The 15830-nt window shown below is 47.1% G+C and overlaps 2 protein-coding genes across 3 annotated transcripts in view; one reads left to right on the top strand and one right to left on the bottom strand.

Moving 5' to 3' along the window:
- The window catches only part of SUFU (SUFU negative regulator of hedgehog signaling), a gene marked incomplete at both ends in the record, with an annotated part of 113691 nt that extends 102057 nt beyond the window's left edge, over positions 1-11634 (bottom strand). For both annotated transcript variants that reach the window (XM_079715024.1, XM_079715025.1), the window contains 2 exons: positions 7032-7166; positions 11453-11634. In XM_079715024.1, the coding sequence (XP_079571150.1) occupies positions 7032-7166; positions 11453-11634 (317 nt within the window). The remainder of the gene's footprint in view (positions 1-7031; positions 7167-11452) is intronic.
- The window catches only part of ARMH3 (armadillo like helical domain containing 3), a gene marked incomplete at its 3' end in the record, with an annotated part of 562435 nt that overhangs the window by 41321 nt on the left and 505284 nt on the right, over positions 1-15830 (top strand). The gene's annotated exons all lie outside the window — the stretch shown is intronic.

The raw sequence follows: 15830 nt of genomic DNA, 5'->3' as shown, positions 1-15830 counted from the left end.
TGCTGCAAATGAAATGCTTTACAAAGGATGAAGCCACACACCCACACAGATCTGCTAGGAACCCCACAATGCCTCAGGTCTTCCTGTGGTTACAAAAGAAAAGGAATTCTCAACATTTCAAAATTCAGAGATTTGGGGCCTGAAATCCAGCCCAGAGTGGTGGTTTCAGCCTCAGGGAGAGCTCTATCCCCACTGCTGGCCCTTATTCCCACCCCAGGCCAAGACCAAGGGTGCCCCACTCTTTCTAGGTAGGCCAGGCCCCCTGTCCTTAGCAGAAAGCACCACCATTTCACACAATCATCCTGAAACTAAACACCTCTGAGATGAAAGACAGAGGGAGGGACCAAAGCTTCAGGGAGGCCTGCCTTCCAGTGAACCTACAAAGCTCTTCCTCGGCCTGCTGTGCCCAGCTAGGGGGAGGGCTGGGACCTGCCATCTGTGGGTGGCTTAGAGAGGAATTCCACTTGTCAGTCTCTGGGAGAGCTTTGGAAAGAAAGCAAAGGCCAACGAGAGGAGAGACCACACTCCAGGGCAGGTATGTTATGGCAAAGGCAGAATCTCCACTGGAAACCCCAGGGAATGAAATGGCATGTTAAAAAGTTCCTGCCAACCAAGCTTTGAGGAAGGCAAATTAGCATTTCCCAACTGCAGGGGACCAAGGCCACACAAAACAACAAGTGGAAAAGTTAATCTGTATCCAGTGTTTTAATAAATAACTCATTTAGTGCAGAGCCCAGATGGGAGAAACCCAAAGGGAAAAAGAGGTTATCCACCAGCCCAGCAGAGGCAGCCATGGGGAGCCAGTCAGCAGCAGTTCCAGGCCCCAAGGGAGCAAGAACAACTCTACACTCCATGGACATACCTGCTAAGAGGCCAGCGTTTGTGGGGCAGAGCCCAGATGGACCATGGAGGTAGAGCTGAGGTGTGGGCTCTACGCTGTGGAGCTGCCAGCCTGCAGGCCAACACCACACAAAGGCTGTCTTTGGAACCAGCCCGGCGCATACAGCAGATGACCTGCGCAGTGGAATCCCACCAGGGAAGTCTGCCTGAGATCACAGACACACTCTGCAACTAGCCAGCCTCCTGTGCCTTGGTTAGGCCCCCTGGAGTTTGGGTCTAGCCAGGGCTGCTGGCAGGACCGGGGCCAGCCAGAAATCCTCGCGGAGAGTGGTGCTGAAGCCCCCCTCTTCCACAGCTCTGCAAATCCGCACATTCCAGTCCACAGCTGCCTGGCCACAAAGGGAAGGGCCAGAGCTGCAGTCTTCCGACAAGCACTTGGCAGCTGAAGCTCAGCTGTCTCACACCTCCCAAGCTGGGGGCAAGAGCACCAGGACAGTCTCTGCTGCTGAAGTCAGTTGGCGGTGGCCTTAGGGTTCCTAGAAAAGCACGTTGATCTCCCGTGTGGCTGCCCCGAACTGCAACTTGTTCCATCTCTCCAACTTTAGAAACAGCCTCTTAAGAACCTTTAATCCAAACAAGTGCTCTCTTGTCCTATTTCCTTTAATGACTGTGAATAGGGAAAGAATTTGGATGGAACTGGCCAAACCAGGGCTCATCCAGTCAGCTTACTCTTCTCCCCTCTCCGGGCTACCAGGGTGGGGCTGCTCCCCTTCTGCTCACTGAAGCAAGCCTGCCAGGAGCAAGAAGAAACGCAGGGGACCCCTAGGCTTCTGCCTGTCCCTGTCCTCAACAAGCTGTGAGGATAAAGAAAGATCTTAATGGGAAGAAGTACACAGTAGGCATTTAATAAATGCTGTTGACTGATTAAAATGGAAAGGCAATACAGAACAGTAGCTAAGAATATAGGCTTTGGGGTTGCTTGAACTGATTGTCAGTTTACCACCTGTGCAGTAAGTTCCCTAAGCCTAAATTTCTATATCTATGAGCAAGAGGTAATAAGAATTCCTTATGTCATAGAATTACTATGAGGATAATATAAAGTGATAATTTTATATAAAGAACTTAGCACTCAGGACAGGAATAAAGATGCAGATGTAGAGAATGGACTTGAGGACACAGGGAGGGGGAAGGGTAAGGTGGGATGAAGTGAGAGAGTGGTATGGACACATACACACTACCAAATGTAAAATAGATAGCTAGTGGGAGGCAGCCGCATAGCACAGGGAGATCAGCTCGGTGGTTTGTGACCACCTAGAGGGATGGGATAGGGAGGGTGGGAAGGAGACACAAGAGGGAGGAAAAATGGGGATATATGTATATGTATAGCTGATTCAATTTGTTATACAGCAGAAACTAACACAACATTTTAAAGCAATTATACTCCAATAAAGATGTTAAAAAAAAAAAAACTTAGCACTAACCTGCAATATAGTAAAAACTAAAAAGAGGGCTTCCCTAAGTGGTGCAGTGGTTGAGAGTCCGCCTGCCGATGCAGGGGACATGGGTTCGTGCCCCGGTCCGGGAAGATCCCACATGCCGCGGAGCGGCTGGTCCCGTGAGCCATGGCCACTGAGCCTGAGAGTCCAGAGCCTGTGCTCTGCAACGGGAGAGGCCACAACAGTGAGAAGTCCGCGTACTGCAAAAAAAAAAAAAAAAAACTAAAAAGAAAAAGTTTGTTTATATTACCTTAAAGACAAACAATGCCCTGTACATTGAAAGAAAGCATAGAACGTTTTATTTATATTTTTTACACTTTTTAAAAACTGAAGTATAGTTGATTTACATTGTTGTGTTAGTTTCTGGTATACAGCAAAGTGATTCAGTTTTATATATATACGTTCTTTTTTCATATTCTTTTCCACTATGGTTTATTACAGGATATTGAATATAGTTCCCTGTGCTATACAGTAGGACCTTGTTGTTTATATTTTAGATGTTAGGAGACCCTGCTGCTCTCATTAACTTGCTGTATGGCCTTTGGCAGGCTACTGTACTTTCTAAACTGCACAATTTAAGGGAGATGGACTAGATCAGTGTTTCCCATTTGTCTGTGACAAGAAATAATACTGAATCATACTTTTAAAAAAATTCCCTTCTCAACTGTCTTTCAATATTTTTAATCATAGCTAGGGCCAGGTTCTATTTGGTGTTAGCATGTCTTTTTTAATACCTCGCTCGTACTTACTAATCTCTTGAACAAAGAGAAAGCTGGCCTCAGGCTTAGCATCTTCCGTGACAGTCCACTGTATTAAGCTAGAATTTAATAATATTGCTTTGTTATCACTGTGTTTACTTCCATAACTACCTTTAAATTACAGCAAGTGATACTGGTTTCCATATATGGTAGTGATTTAACTTTTAAAAATATATTTATATCGGGGGGGTTAATTTAAAGAAAACATAAAGTAGGTAATATACTACAGGTGGCAAAGGTTATGAAGGCAGCACTAAAAATTTTGGAAATACTGGGCTAGAAGATTTTGAAAGCTCCTCTCCTTCCCAAAAGGGAATGTTTGTGCCCTAGAGGTGTCAGACTGCAGATCTCACCCCAGCCCCTTCCTACAAGGTTCCTCTCAAACTTCACTTCCTCCCTGGAGCTTCTTCCAATCCAGCAGCCTGACTACAAGTCACTCGCTCCACTGTGCTCCCAGAACATGCTCTATATCATGGATTGCAGCATTTATTTACCCAGTACTGTAACTATCTCTTTACATTTATCCTCCCTCTACATGTGCTCCTTAAGACAGGAATTTTGTCTTGACATCTTATCTCCAAGACATCTATTATGGTGTTCTGTGTCCAGTACAAAACAGGACTTCAGCACTTGATAAATGCTGAATAAATGAAACAAGGCTTCTGCCCTTTTTTTTTCACTGAATGAGAAGTCAAAGGCAGTGTAAGAAGAATGTTGCCAGAGAGTCATTTGCCATAATTCCAATTCAACACCTCTTAGCACTTAAGCTGGGTGATAGAACACTCAACTTTCTGACCTCAGTTTCAAGCCCTGAATTATATGAGAATCCATGAATCAGTTTTAAAGAGGGCTCACCACATGAAATGTTTGGAAAAGCAAACTTTTCTTCAAGAAACTTACCAGGATCGAGAAGAGACCAGTCACACCAGCACAAGGCCAACTACAAAGGTACTTTTGACTTCTGCAACATAGACCAGAACTGGGTAAATATCCAAGAACATTCCTTCCACATCCTTCTAGTGGCAGGTTTTAATACCAGAAAATACTAGGCTCGAGTGTGGGGTGAAAGCCCAAGTGGAGGTCTCACTATTGTCATGAATGACATCTGAACATCAGAGTGTTTTACCACATAGAAATGACACACATATATGAGGGTACTGCTAAACAAAGAAAGGCCCTTTTTCAAATTCAGAGGTTGCCGTTTCTGAAATATGGGACTTCCTCAACTATGTTCTTCATGTCATTTGGGCCTTAGACTCATACCTCATAAGCAGGTAGACTGTAAGAATCTTTAGGCCACATAGAAAACAGTATTCTTTTAACTGGAATAAATCTGTCAACAAAAAGGTACAGGCTAGCTGCACTAAGTATCCTGTGCAGGTTCTTATTAAAAATATAAATTAAAGTCCAGCATAGTCCCTCTACTCCCTGCATCTGTTTGCTATTCTATCTCCATTATTAATAATGCAATGCAGGGTCTTGATTCAGGCAAGATTAATTCCTTGTTCCCAAAGCCTTCGGCTGACATTGCAATGGGTATGTTTGGAAGGCTATAAAGGCAGGCCCAGGAATTGCTCCTGACACGTGATCAGTGAGGAGATGGGGTCTGGGCCTCCAAGCTTAACAAGAGAAAAGAGGAGGTTGGGTTGGGCCTGTGATCAGAGCAGTGGTATAGCCTAGTGGTTAAGAGCTCAGACTCCGAACGGCTCAATTCAATCCTAGCTCTTTTACAGCCTAGAGGCGTGACTTTAGACAATTCATTTAACCCCTCGAGGGACTCAGTTTCCCCATGTATAAAACAGAGATAACAAAAGAACCTGATAAGATTGTAAAGCATTTGACAGGATGATGAAAGATAGTAAGAACTAAAACAAAGACAAAAAAGAAAAAGACTATTATCATCTTCTTCCTCATCATAGCATCATCATCTCCAGAATCAACCTCTTAATGCTGAGGCAAGGCAGGAAGAGCCCTGCTACTCTTTCAATGTACACACGCTAAGCAGCCACCACCAAGATACCAAAAAGATGGTATAAGAGGCAAAAAAAAGATAGTACGCAAAACAAAAAACAGAAAAGGACATAATAGAAAGAGAAATCATGGACTTCCCTGGTGGCACAGTGGTTAAGAATCTGCCTGCCAATGGAGGGGACATTCCTGGTCCGGGAAGATCCCACATGCCGCAGAGCAACTAAGCCCGTGTGCCACAACTACTGAGCCTGTGCTCTAGAGCCTGCGAGCCACAACTACTGAGCCTGCGTGCCACAACTACTGAAGCCCGCGTGCCTAGAGCCTGTGCTCCTCAACAAGAGAAGCCACCACAATGAGAAGCCTGCACACCACAACGAAGAGTAGCCCCTGCTCACCGCAACTAGAGAAAGCCCACGCCCAGCAATGAAAACCCAACGCGGCCTTAATTAATTAATTAATTAATTTTTAAAAAAAGAGTATGGACTCTGGAGCCAGACTGCCTGTGTTAGAATCCTGGCTCCACCACTTCCAATCTGTGTGACCTTAAGCAAATGATAGAATCTCTTTGCGTCTCACTTTCCTCAACTGTAAAATGGGGGCAAATATTAGTACCTACCAGTATTTTAGGGTTGTGGTGAAAATAAAATTAGTTAATACACATATATATAAAGTGATTAGAAGAGTACCTGTCTCATAATCAATGCTTAACTGTTAGCTTTTATTATTACTGTTGCTATTTTTTCAACTGACAATGTTTAACTTAATATTAAAATGTGTTTAAATTCAGTGATTATAGAGGGAAGTAGGGGAGGCAGGTAGGAATTAGAAGTATTACAGGGCAGCAAATGGAAGAAAGACTAGGATAAAAAATGTACTGCAGGGACTTCCCTGGTGGTGCGGTGGTTAAGAATCCACCTACCAATGCAGGGGACACGGGTTCAAGCCCTGGTCCAGGGAGATCCCATATGCAGTGGAGCAACGAAGCCTGTGCGCCACAACTACTGAGCCCGCGAGCCACAACTACTGAAGCTCGCGTGCCTAGAGCCCAGGCTCCACAAGAGAAGCCACCGTGATGAGAAGCTCCTGAACCACAACAAAGAGTAGCCCCTGGGGGCTTCCCTGGTGGCGCAGTGGTTGAGAGTCCGCCTGCCAATGCAGGGGACACAGGTTCGTGCCCCGGTCCGGGAAGATCCCACATGCCGTGGAGCGGCTGGGCCCATGAGCCATGGCCGCTGAGCCTGTGCATCTGGAGCTTGTGCTCCGCAACGGGAGAGGCCGCAACAGTGAGAGGCCCGCGTACCGTACCGCAAAAAAAAAAAAAAAAAAGAGTAGCCCCTGCTTGCTGCAACTAGAGAAAGCCCACGCACAGCAACGAAGACCCAACGCAGCCAGAAATAAATAAATGTACAAAAGAAAAAAATGTACTGCAGCTGATCTGAGCACAGATAACTGCAGGTTAAAAGGAAGTAGGTAAGATCGACAGAGAGATAGAGATGGATATAGTCATGATAAAGCAAGTAGAATAAAATGTTAACGGTAGAATCTAGGTAGTGGTACATGAGTGTTCACTGTAAAATTCTTTCATCGTTGTTTCTTGTTTAAAATTTTTCATAATAAGCTAGAGGGAAAAAAAGGAAGTAGACCTAGAGGAATCAACCCAAGATCTGGGTCATAGCTGTGCTGCCTGTCATTTGAGCTCAAACATCAGAAAAAGCTTGGAAAAACCTGATGGTTTTGGAACTCTTGCTCACCAACACTTTCCTGCACCAGATGAGCAGAGCTCAGGTGATGACCTGGACCACCCTGGCACAAGGAGGTACAGGCAGAAGGCAGAAACCCAGATGTTCCATGTGAGAAATGCCAATCTCAAGGGACTATGACATTATCATCCCTGCTCAGGAAAACCTCAGAAATAAGGCTCAAGGCTAAGGAACAGGGAGATGGAAGGGCAAGTGTACACACTCACTCATGGACTCTGTTGTCGCCATAGAGATCACTCAGGCCAAAGCTGATGTAGTGCCAGTGCTCGGGGATGTTGGCCGAAGGGCTCCCCACATTCCTGTACATGCTAACATAGTCCAAGGGGTCTGGGCCACCCAACCTGCAAAAGACAAAACACAGGAGTGTCAGTGTGAGCCTGAAAGCAGACAATGAGAAGTTGAGGGGCTCTACCTTACAAACCTAAAGACCCCATCCTAGAGGAACCTGGGGTAAAAGATAACTAAAGGGAGGCCACACCTCTCCAGGATAAGACCAAAGGGTGGGCAGCTGGAGGCAGCCCAATTCCATAAGCACAAGAGGCTCCCTTCTCCTATCTCCAACAGGTAGACCTCCTTCAGAAATAAAACAACAGACTTATTAATATGTAAAATGGATCACTAATAAGAACCTGCTGTATAAAAAAATAAATTAAATAAAATTCAAAAATTCAAAAAAAAAAGAAATAAAACAGACTGATTGGTTGACCCTTTGGCTTCCTCCTGTTTCAAATTACCAATCCCAAGTGGGATTGGCAGGGATTATCTCTCTTCCATGGTGCCTATAAACACGCCAAGCTTCAAGGCAAGAAGCGCATCAGTCAATCAATTGGCCTCTGTTGAAAGACCATCCTGATCATCCCCAATGGGCATTGTTACTGGAAGCAGAGGCTCAGCTCCACTCCTGCCTCTTAGACAGCTAATTCCTGAAAGACTATATTGTGCCCTATGTTAATTACAGTTTGTTCTAAACAGACCCAATGCCTCCAGACCCCAGCCCGCACCCCCCAGGCCAAAGCTGGTCTTTTATCATGGAAGTGACAAAAGCCAAACTTAGGCTAGCTGGCCTCTGCAGAGAAATGAAGCAGAAACCAGGCTGAGAGCCCTATGAGCTCGTGCATCTGGAAGATGATCCCGGGACACAGCTGCCTCTAAGGTAGAGGTGGAACATTAAATGATGTGGGGCCTCTGAGACCCACATTAGACTTCCCCCATAATTCCAACAGAGAGGCAGTTGAGGAAGAGATTCAGCCATTAGCTCACTCTGAGGATTTAATTCAATAAGGGTTCCCTTTAGTAGAGTAATTAGTGTTCTTTTTTAAAAAAAACCCTGCTTTTCTTCAGAATGGATAGGGAAACTTGGTAGACTTGAGAAACAAGACTAAATGGAAACCATCAGCAGAAGGAAGTCTGCATTTAGCCCACAAACACTGCACTTGAGCTGCCTCGGACATCTGACTTCCACAGACTGCAAAAACTTTGCCTGCTCCTGGGACAAGGATGGGGTACACTTTGTATTTGGGATCGTATGCTGAAGGAATGCCAACAACCAAATAAAAGACATGTTCCACGTATGTGATCCCAGCAAGCATGCCAGTACCATGCAATTCAAACACTATTTAAAACCAGTAGGTCTGGTTTCACCCTCTTTTGCCAGGATGTTATTTGCCTTTGTAGAAATCCTTATTCTCTGCTAGGAAATGCTAAGTTATTTATAGGACTTGTAAGAAAGTCGCTACAAATAGCTTAGAATCTCAACTGAGTGGATTAGGAAAAGGGACAAATCTCCATGTCTTTCCTTAACTCTGCTTTCACCAACTCATCTGACTAATTCCACAACCAGTTAGATTTAGAAAAGTTTGTCGGGGAAAAGAGGAAAGAAAGGGCGGCTACCCCTGCAAGGACCTCATGATAACTGCAGAACCCTGGAACAGGTGGGAATGATTACAGGCTCCGTATCTGCCCATCCTTCAGCCTAGGTCCATCCAGAAACAAGGGGCAAAACTGCGTCCACTCTTCCATGCTCCATCTACCACACCCCTGGCAGCCCTCTTTGTGGCCAAGTCTCCCAGAGGGTATTTCATCAAAGAGAGAGGCTTTGCCTTAAAACTCCAACTGCAGAGAATGACCAAGAGTCAGACAAAATCAGCCTCATCTCTAAGCACAGAGAGTTGTTATACTCACTCAGAGACCTGATGGGAAGCAGATGAGTACGTGGAAAATACATCTTAGAAAAAGATGTTATCCCAGGACCCAGATCATCCCTCAACTTAAGTCCCTGAACACCTGACTTCATTGGCTCCACAGGGAGGTTGCCAGAGTGGAGTGGCCCTAGGGCACTGGTTCTACTTCAGCAACCTGATCACTCATGTCTCAGCTTTCAACCAGGATGTCCCTGTTGGCTAGGGACCACTAGTCAAAGAGCCACCCTTCTGTCACAAGAAAAAGAACCCCAAGGTACCCTGGGCTACAGCCAAACTGAGGCAGCCTCAGTCAGCCATCCTGTTATGAAAACTGAAGAGGGACTGTGGGATCCCAATTGTGAGGGTTATCAGTAAATTACTTTCAGGATCTTAATTATACAACCCCCTCCAAATCTTAGAAAGAACCAGTCACTGAGCTGTTCCCTCTCATATATTTCTGCATCTAGGCAGCATTTCTAATTCCACAAAGTGCTACACAATCCTTTTTATTTGTCATTAGATGCTGGCTCATCTTTTAAGATAAGTCCTGGCCTGGTTAAGACACTTGCAACAAGATGAAAAAAGAAAGGTTCCTGGGGGGATGAGGGGAAAATAAAGAGTTCCCAAACCAGTCTTAGTCCTTTGCACCTGTTCAATACCTTTTACACACAACTCTATCCTTCATGGCCACTTGGGTGACATAATAACAGTTGCCCAAGTCTGCGTAGGGATTTCTCCTTATACTCAAATGAGGCCTGAACAAACAGCACGGCAGTGGCAGGTCCCCTTTTTCTCATGACACATCCCAATAGAGTCCATCACTATACATATTTAAATATAGTGGTACAATATATTTAAATATGGGTGATTAAGTTATCAAGAGCTGCTTTGTACTCAGAAGCTCTCTTGAAAAACTCCTCTCAACCAAAGAACAGTGTGCCTGCCAGAGAGAACTGTACCACTGGCCACACCTCCTCCTGGCTACCAGACAGAGGCAGGCTGCTCCCGTGGCTCTCCCTAAGGAGCAGGTGGCTGCTCCCCAGGCCCTTCACACTGTCAGCCTCTTCACGTCCTCCCATAGACACAGGGAGCTGGCCTCAGCCCTACACAGCCTAGCTTCTGCCATCTCCAGAAGAAGAAAGAGGTTGTCACAGAGGAAAAAGACTCACTCTCAAAGGGAAAGGTAACCAGCAAAGACATCCACTCTATTTACTTCCCCCTTTGAGTGTACCTCCCCTTTGGCCACACCCCAAGCAGCTGCCTGAACAGAATTTCAGGAGTCAATGAAGGGGCTCATCTAGTACAGTGCTGGCACGAATGCGGTTTTGGACAGATTCAATTAATTCTCAGTCAACTTTTGGTCCAGAAAAACCATGAAGAAGAGTCCCTATAACACTTGTTTTGCCCAGAGGGGGCAGGAAGAGACAGGTTGCAAAAGAAATGGGAAACTAGAAAAGACCGTCCCCTCCCCAGGGGCTGCCCATCTGTACACAGGTCTGATCTTAACAGAGCTACTTGAGCATTACCCTCAGCTTCCCTGAGGCACTGATGCCTAAATCTGGAAGCTCTGGACCACCAAGCTCCTCTTAACATATCACTGCAGGATCCTCCGTGTCCAAGTCCCAGGTCTTCATCATTTACTGCAGTCTCCTTCAATTCTGAGCCAAACCATGGATCTCCCTGACCCTGTCTGCCTCTGTTCTAGCCAGTGACCTAAAGCAAAGCAGCTGCAGAGCCAGAAGCAGCTCTGCATGGAGAAACAGAACTGTGCAGAGTAAGCACAAAGTTTATCAGGAAAAATTGCTCCGCCAAACTTCAAACGCAAAAGCACTGCACTGATAAGGAATGTCTGAGCTCATCGGGAAGGGATCAAAAAGTGACCTTCTCCTCATCCCTTCACAAGCACAACGCTCACAACTTGCTCCCCTCCTAACCCACAGACCCACACCCGCCACTACCCTGTGCAGTCTCGTGCCCTCTGAGCTCCTCCAGCCGCGCGGCTCCAAAGCCTTCTCAGATGCTCCCCAGGCCCCGCCTCGCCTCCCCCATCCCACTTCAGCCACCGCCCCCCGCCCCGGCTTCCCCTCGCCCACTAATGACCCCCTACAGGCGCCCCCTCCTTTCACCACGTTTACAGTTCCTTCTCTCCTATCGTTCCCTCCGCCGCTCCTACCCACACCCCCAATTCACTCTATTCTCCTAATCCCAATTAACCGTTCATTCCCCTCCTCCCTCGCTAAGTTCCTTCGCTACCCACAGGCTTCTTTAACCCCTTTGTCCCCATTCCTAACTTGAGCCTTAACTTCTTCCCTCGCAGCAGAAAGCCCTTCTTCCAAGTGCTTTAACCATTCTCCTTCCCCCTCCTATTCCCGCACAAATGACTTGGCCCCAGCGCTTTAACCCTTCTCAGCCCGCCCCTGTCCGTCTCCCCGCGGCCCAAGGCATACCAGTACTTGACGATAGCGGTAACCTGGAGCGGGTTCGGCTGGTCTGGGTAAAGACGGCGGCACTCTCCGTAGATGGCGTGCAGTCCCGGGGGGAAGAGCGAGGCGAAGGCCGGAGGGGCTGTAGGGCCAGGGGCCGGGGGCGCGGTGGGGCCGGGGGCGCAGCTAGGCCGCAACTCCGCCATCGGGGCGCGTAGGGTGCTGGGGGGACCGGGGAGGGCAGACGAGGGGGAGAGCACTGACGCGCCAGCAGGCGACCTCCCTGGGTGCGACTCCCGGAGGCGATGGGGGGGCTGCAGCGAGGTCTAGGCTTCGCGCCTGCGCAAGGCGCACCGTCCGCCCAGGCCGTAGCCGCGGCAGAGACGGCCAGAGGGTGCCTCGGGGGCCGCGGGGCGCTCAGGGGGCGGGGCTCCGGCCTGCCCTATTCCGGCACCCATTGGCTAGTGTCTGTGCCAGTCACAGGTGGGGAAGGCATGAATTGACAATAGGTCCCGCCTCCTCTCCCAGGGTTGCGGGGGGTGTCCCAAGGCTCTTGGCCTCCCCCTAGTGTTAGGAGGAACCCAGGTTTAAATAGAGATATTGGGGCATCCTTCTGAGGTGCTAGGGTCCCATGAAAGCACTGGGAAGTGCGCCGACAAAGGGTTTGTCACTGTTATGGTGACACGCTGCTCAGAAGGATTTAAACAAGTATCTGACAGCGACTTCCCAGGTGGCGCAGTGGTTAAACATCCGCCTACTAATGCAGGGACACAGGTTCGAGCCCTGGGCTGGGAAAATCCCACATTCTGTGGAGCAGTTAATCCTGTGCGTCACAACTACTGAAGCTTGTTCGCCTAGAGCCCCAGCTGCGCTAGAGAAGTCCCCACTCGCCGCAACCGCAACAAAGACCCAACACAGCCAAAAGTAAATAATCTCTTTTTTGTTCTGTTTTAAGCAGAGGTATGCAGGTTGCCTTGAGGAACACCAATATTCATTATCTACTGTGAACCTGCCCCTCTCCATTACCTTTGACTCTCTGTAACTGGGAAATGTTTTAATTCCTAAGGCACCGGGTTGGGAATTATTTTCCTGCCTACAATAACTTTTCATACAGTATGTCTTCCACTCAATGATCTTGAAGAAATTCCAAGAGAAAGGGATAGAAGAGAGTCCTGACTACTGCTGCTATTAACTAAAGGTTCCCTGCAACTTGAAGGGATGGAGGAAATAATTTAGAGAAAAATGCACTGGGCTCATTAGAAAACAGTGACACATAATCTCTCTTCACTTCCATTTTCTCATCCATCAATGTCAATTCTAAATCCCCATGAAAATTAAAGATATACTGTTACTGAAGCTATTAGATGAACGATGTTTTAATGACCAAAAGATCATCTATACCAGTAGTTCCAATTGCGAGTCTTCAGACCAATGTTAGCATGTTGCCAAGTTTACACCTATCCAGGAAAAAATGAGAAAATCAACCAAAATGTATTTTTTTCAAAAAAAGCAAATTTTATGCAATATAAATTATTTTCCTTTGTTCTGGGAATAGGTTCCTCCCCGTGTGTATTAAAATTTCCTGTCATTAGAGTGTGATGGTAATAGATGTTTAGAAACCGTTTATTTTGTAATAGATGTTTATTAATGTCTTATAGACCCATATGAGAACATGGCAACCTCAAATTGTCCAGGGTAGGGAGTGGAAGGACTCATCTGTAAAATCCAAACATCCACGAGTTACTGATCAATCCAAACCGAACCACAGACAAGTACTCAGGACTGCATATTTCAGCATGCACTGCGAATCGCTTCAAAGGGACTACATATCCGGGCATGCAATGCAACCATCAATCGGCGTCCCCTTCTACTTATCTACGGAGACTACAAAGCCCAGGGTACTGTGCGTCGGAAACGCGACGCCCCGTCCCTTAAACTAGGAGGGCCTCCGAAGCCGCCTGGCTTTCTAACTCAGGTGCAAGGCATGCTGGCTGTTGTAGTTCTTCGGAAGCGAGGTCGGGCCGCTCCCTGGCCGCCCCGTACCGGCGGCTAGACTGCGCATGTGTGTCAGTGGCGTTAGCGGCGGACCAGGCTGGCAGTTCCTTCCTCAGAAGGAGAGATTCCTCTGCCATGGAGTCCTACGATGTGATCGCCAACCAGCCTGTCGTGATCGACAACGTGAGTTGCATCCCCCTAGCGGGGCTTATGCTCTCCTCCCCGAAGGGATCGCTTCCCGTGTTTCAGTCTGGGCCGCCGGCTCTTTGTCACTGGCCCGGCCTGTCAGGCGGGTTCAGCCGCCGCCGCCTCCGTCCTCCCCCGACCCGTAGTCCGCAGACAGGGCGGCCAGCCGGCCAGCAACCATAGGATGGAGAACCTTGGGATGGATAAAGGGAAGGGTTATAGTCCAGGCAGGGTCCTCGGGCCCTTGGCTCGAGGGGCCTTAGCCTTTCTGTGAGCGCCCGGCGCCCGCCCCTCCCCAGTTTCCGATAACTCTATTGGCTCCTCTGGCTCTCCATCTTGACTGATGACCCCGCCTCTGGGCCTTGCAGGATGAGGGCAGCCCTCTGCAGTGATTGGCTCGTGCCCCTGTCGTTCTTCCGGGCCGCCATAGTGTTTCGCCTCTCTAAGGGGCGGGGCGGTGCACGAGGGCTGTTGGGATTGGTTTCTGGGACTCCCAGTGGTGCGGCCTGACTGGCTAGGGCCCGCCTGCTGGTGGAGAAGGGCTAAGTTTCCTTAGATTCCGAGCCGGCCCTGGAGGCTTGGCGTTGTACCTGGGTGGGGCCCGAGAGTCTGGTGCCAGAAATGGGCTTAGGATTTCAGTTTTTTCTGTGATTATAAATTACAGAGTTAATAAAAGTCGAGAAGAAAGGAGAGTGACAAAGCAAGCAGGGAGGTACCTTCCTCTTCGGAACGCCTAGTTTCTGGGGGAAAAAATTACTAAACATAATATTTGCCAGGCGCTCTAGCGCTTACATGGGGGTTTCACATACACTCGAACTGGATCCTCACAAAAACCGGGTGAATAGTTGAGGCAGGAATTTTGGTCCTCGTTTTACAAGTGTAAAAACTGAAGCGCGAAGAGGTAAAAGTGAGCCCAAGGTCGCACAGTGTAGGTGCCCTAAATCCGGTGCTTTATCCATTACTCCTCTTGATAGCACCCCACGCAAATGCATCAGTAGTGACAAATGGAAAGAATCTACATACAGCTCTTATTTTTGGCGGAAGGAGGCAGTTGTTTAAAAAAAAAAAAAGGATTTCTGTCTTCCACTCAAAGGTTTGGTCTCACGGAAATTGGTTGCTACCTTTCTAATCCCCTTCTAAGTCTCTAAATCCCTCCATTGAGGAAAAACTGCCAATTCTGTCTTAAAGTGACTGTCAGATTCGGTCCGTTGATTCAGCCCTTGGGACCTTGCGCTCTTGCAAGGTCCTTTCATTTGCATCATCTCATTTAAGCTTCAACACTGATATGTAGATAGAACTTGAAATATGCAGAAAAGTGAGGCTTGGAGAGGTTAGATAATAGTATTCAAACCACCTGGTTTATGAATTAAGGAGCCAAGACTCAGATTGAGATTGGGTTCTAAATTCCTCACTTTTTCCAAGGAAAGGTGCTTCTTTGGTTAGCTTTCCTTCTCTCCAGGAAGGAGGTTGAGCTCAGTGAGACATCTCATGTTGGGGAGCAATTTTTTTTTTTTTTTTTTTTTTGTCTGCTTCATTAGACTGTTAAACCCTGGTGGGAAAAAAAATGGTATTCCTTCGTTTTTCATTACTTTCTCTTTCCCCACCTCCCTCCCACATACAGTATCTAGGGCCTGACACCACTATGTGCACATTGGATTTTTAATTTTACTGATGGGTGGGGGGATAAATGACTGAATATCTCTATCACGGTAACAAAGATGTCCCTAAATAAAGAAAGGATTGTGTGTGTGGGGGGGAGCCTAGTTAGTTACTGCACAGGGTTGAGTAGGACTCCTTGTTCTTGATTTTGATTTTCAGAGAACACTATTTCTATCTTCAGCCAGTTTGTGTGTACTTCATCTGCCTTTTTCTTAGTTTTAAAAAGAAATTAGCAATCTCCTGTTTTCATCAGCAATGCAGAAGGAGTAGTCTGCCCATCCCACCAGATCCTTTGCTTCTGGATTTGTCGGGCAGCAATTCTATCTCCATCCGCTTTCTTTAATGTCACTTAAGCGAATGCTTCTTAGTTTCTTCTTTCTCTTTCTTGGTAGTGTATTTGAAATGCATCAAAACAGTGGTGCATTTTCAGTTTTAAGACTTAAGGAATAGACTTGCTTTTTTCTGGGAAAACATTTCCTTTATTATGCCAACAATCCCACCAAAAGGTAAAATAGGAGAAACTTAAGTAATTTTCCCACTAGGATTTACTGAGCATCTGCCA

Source organism: Hyperoodon ampullatus (assembly GCF_949752795.1).
Source record: "Hyperoodon ampullatus genome assembly, chromosome: 1".
NCBI lineage: Eukaryota > Metazoa > Chordata > Mammalia > Artiodactyla > Ziphiidae > Hyperoodon > Hyperoodon ampullatus.
This window is presented reverse-complemented; position numbering and strand designations above follow the sequence as displayed.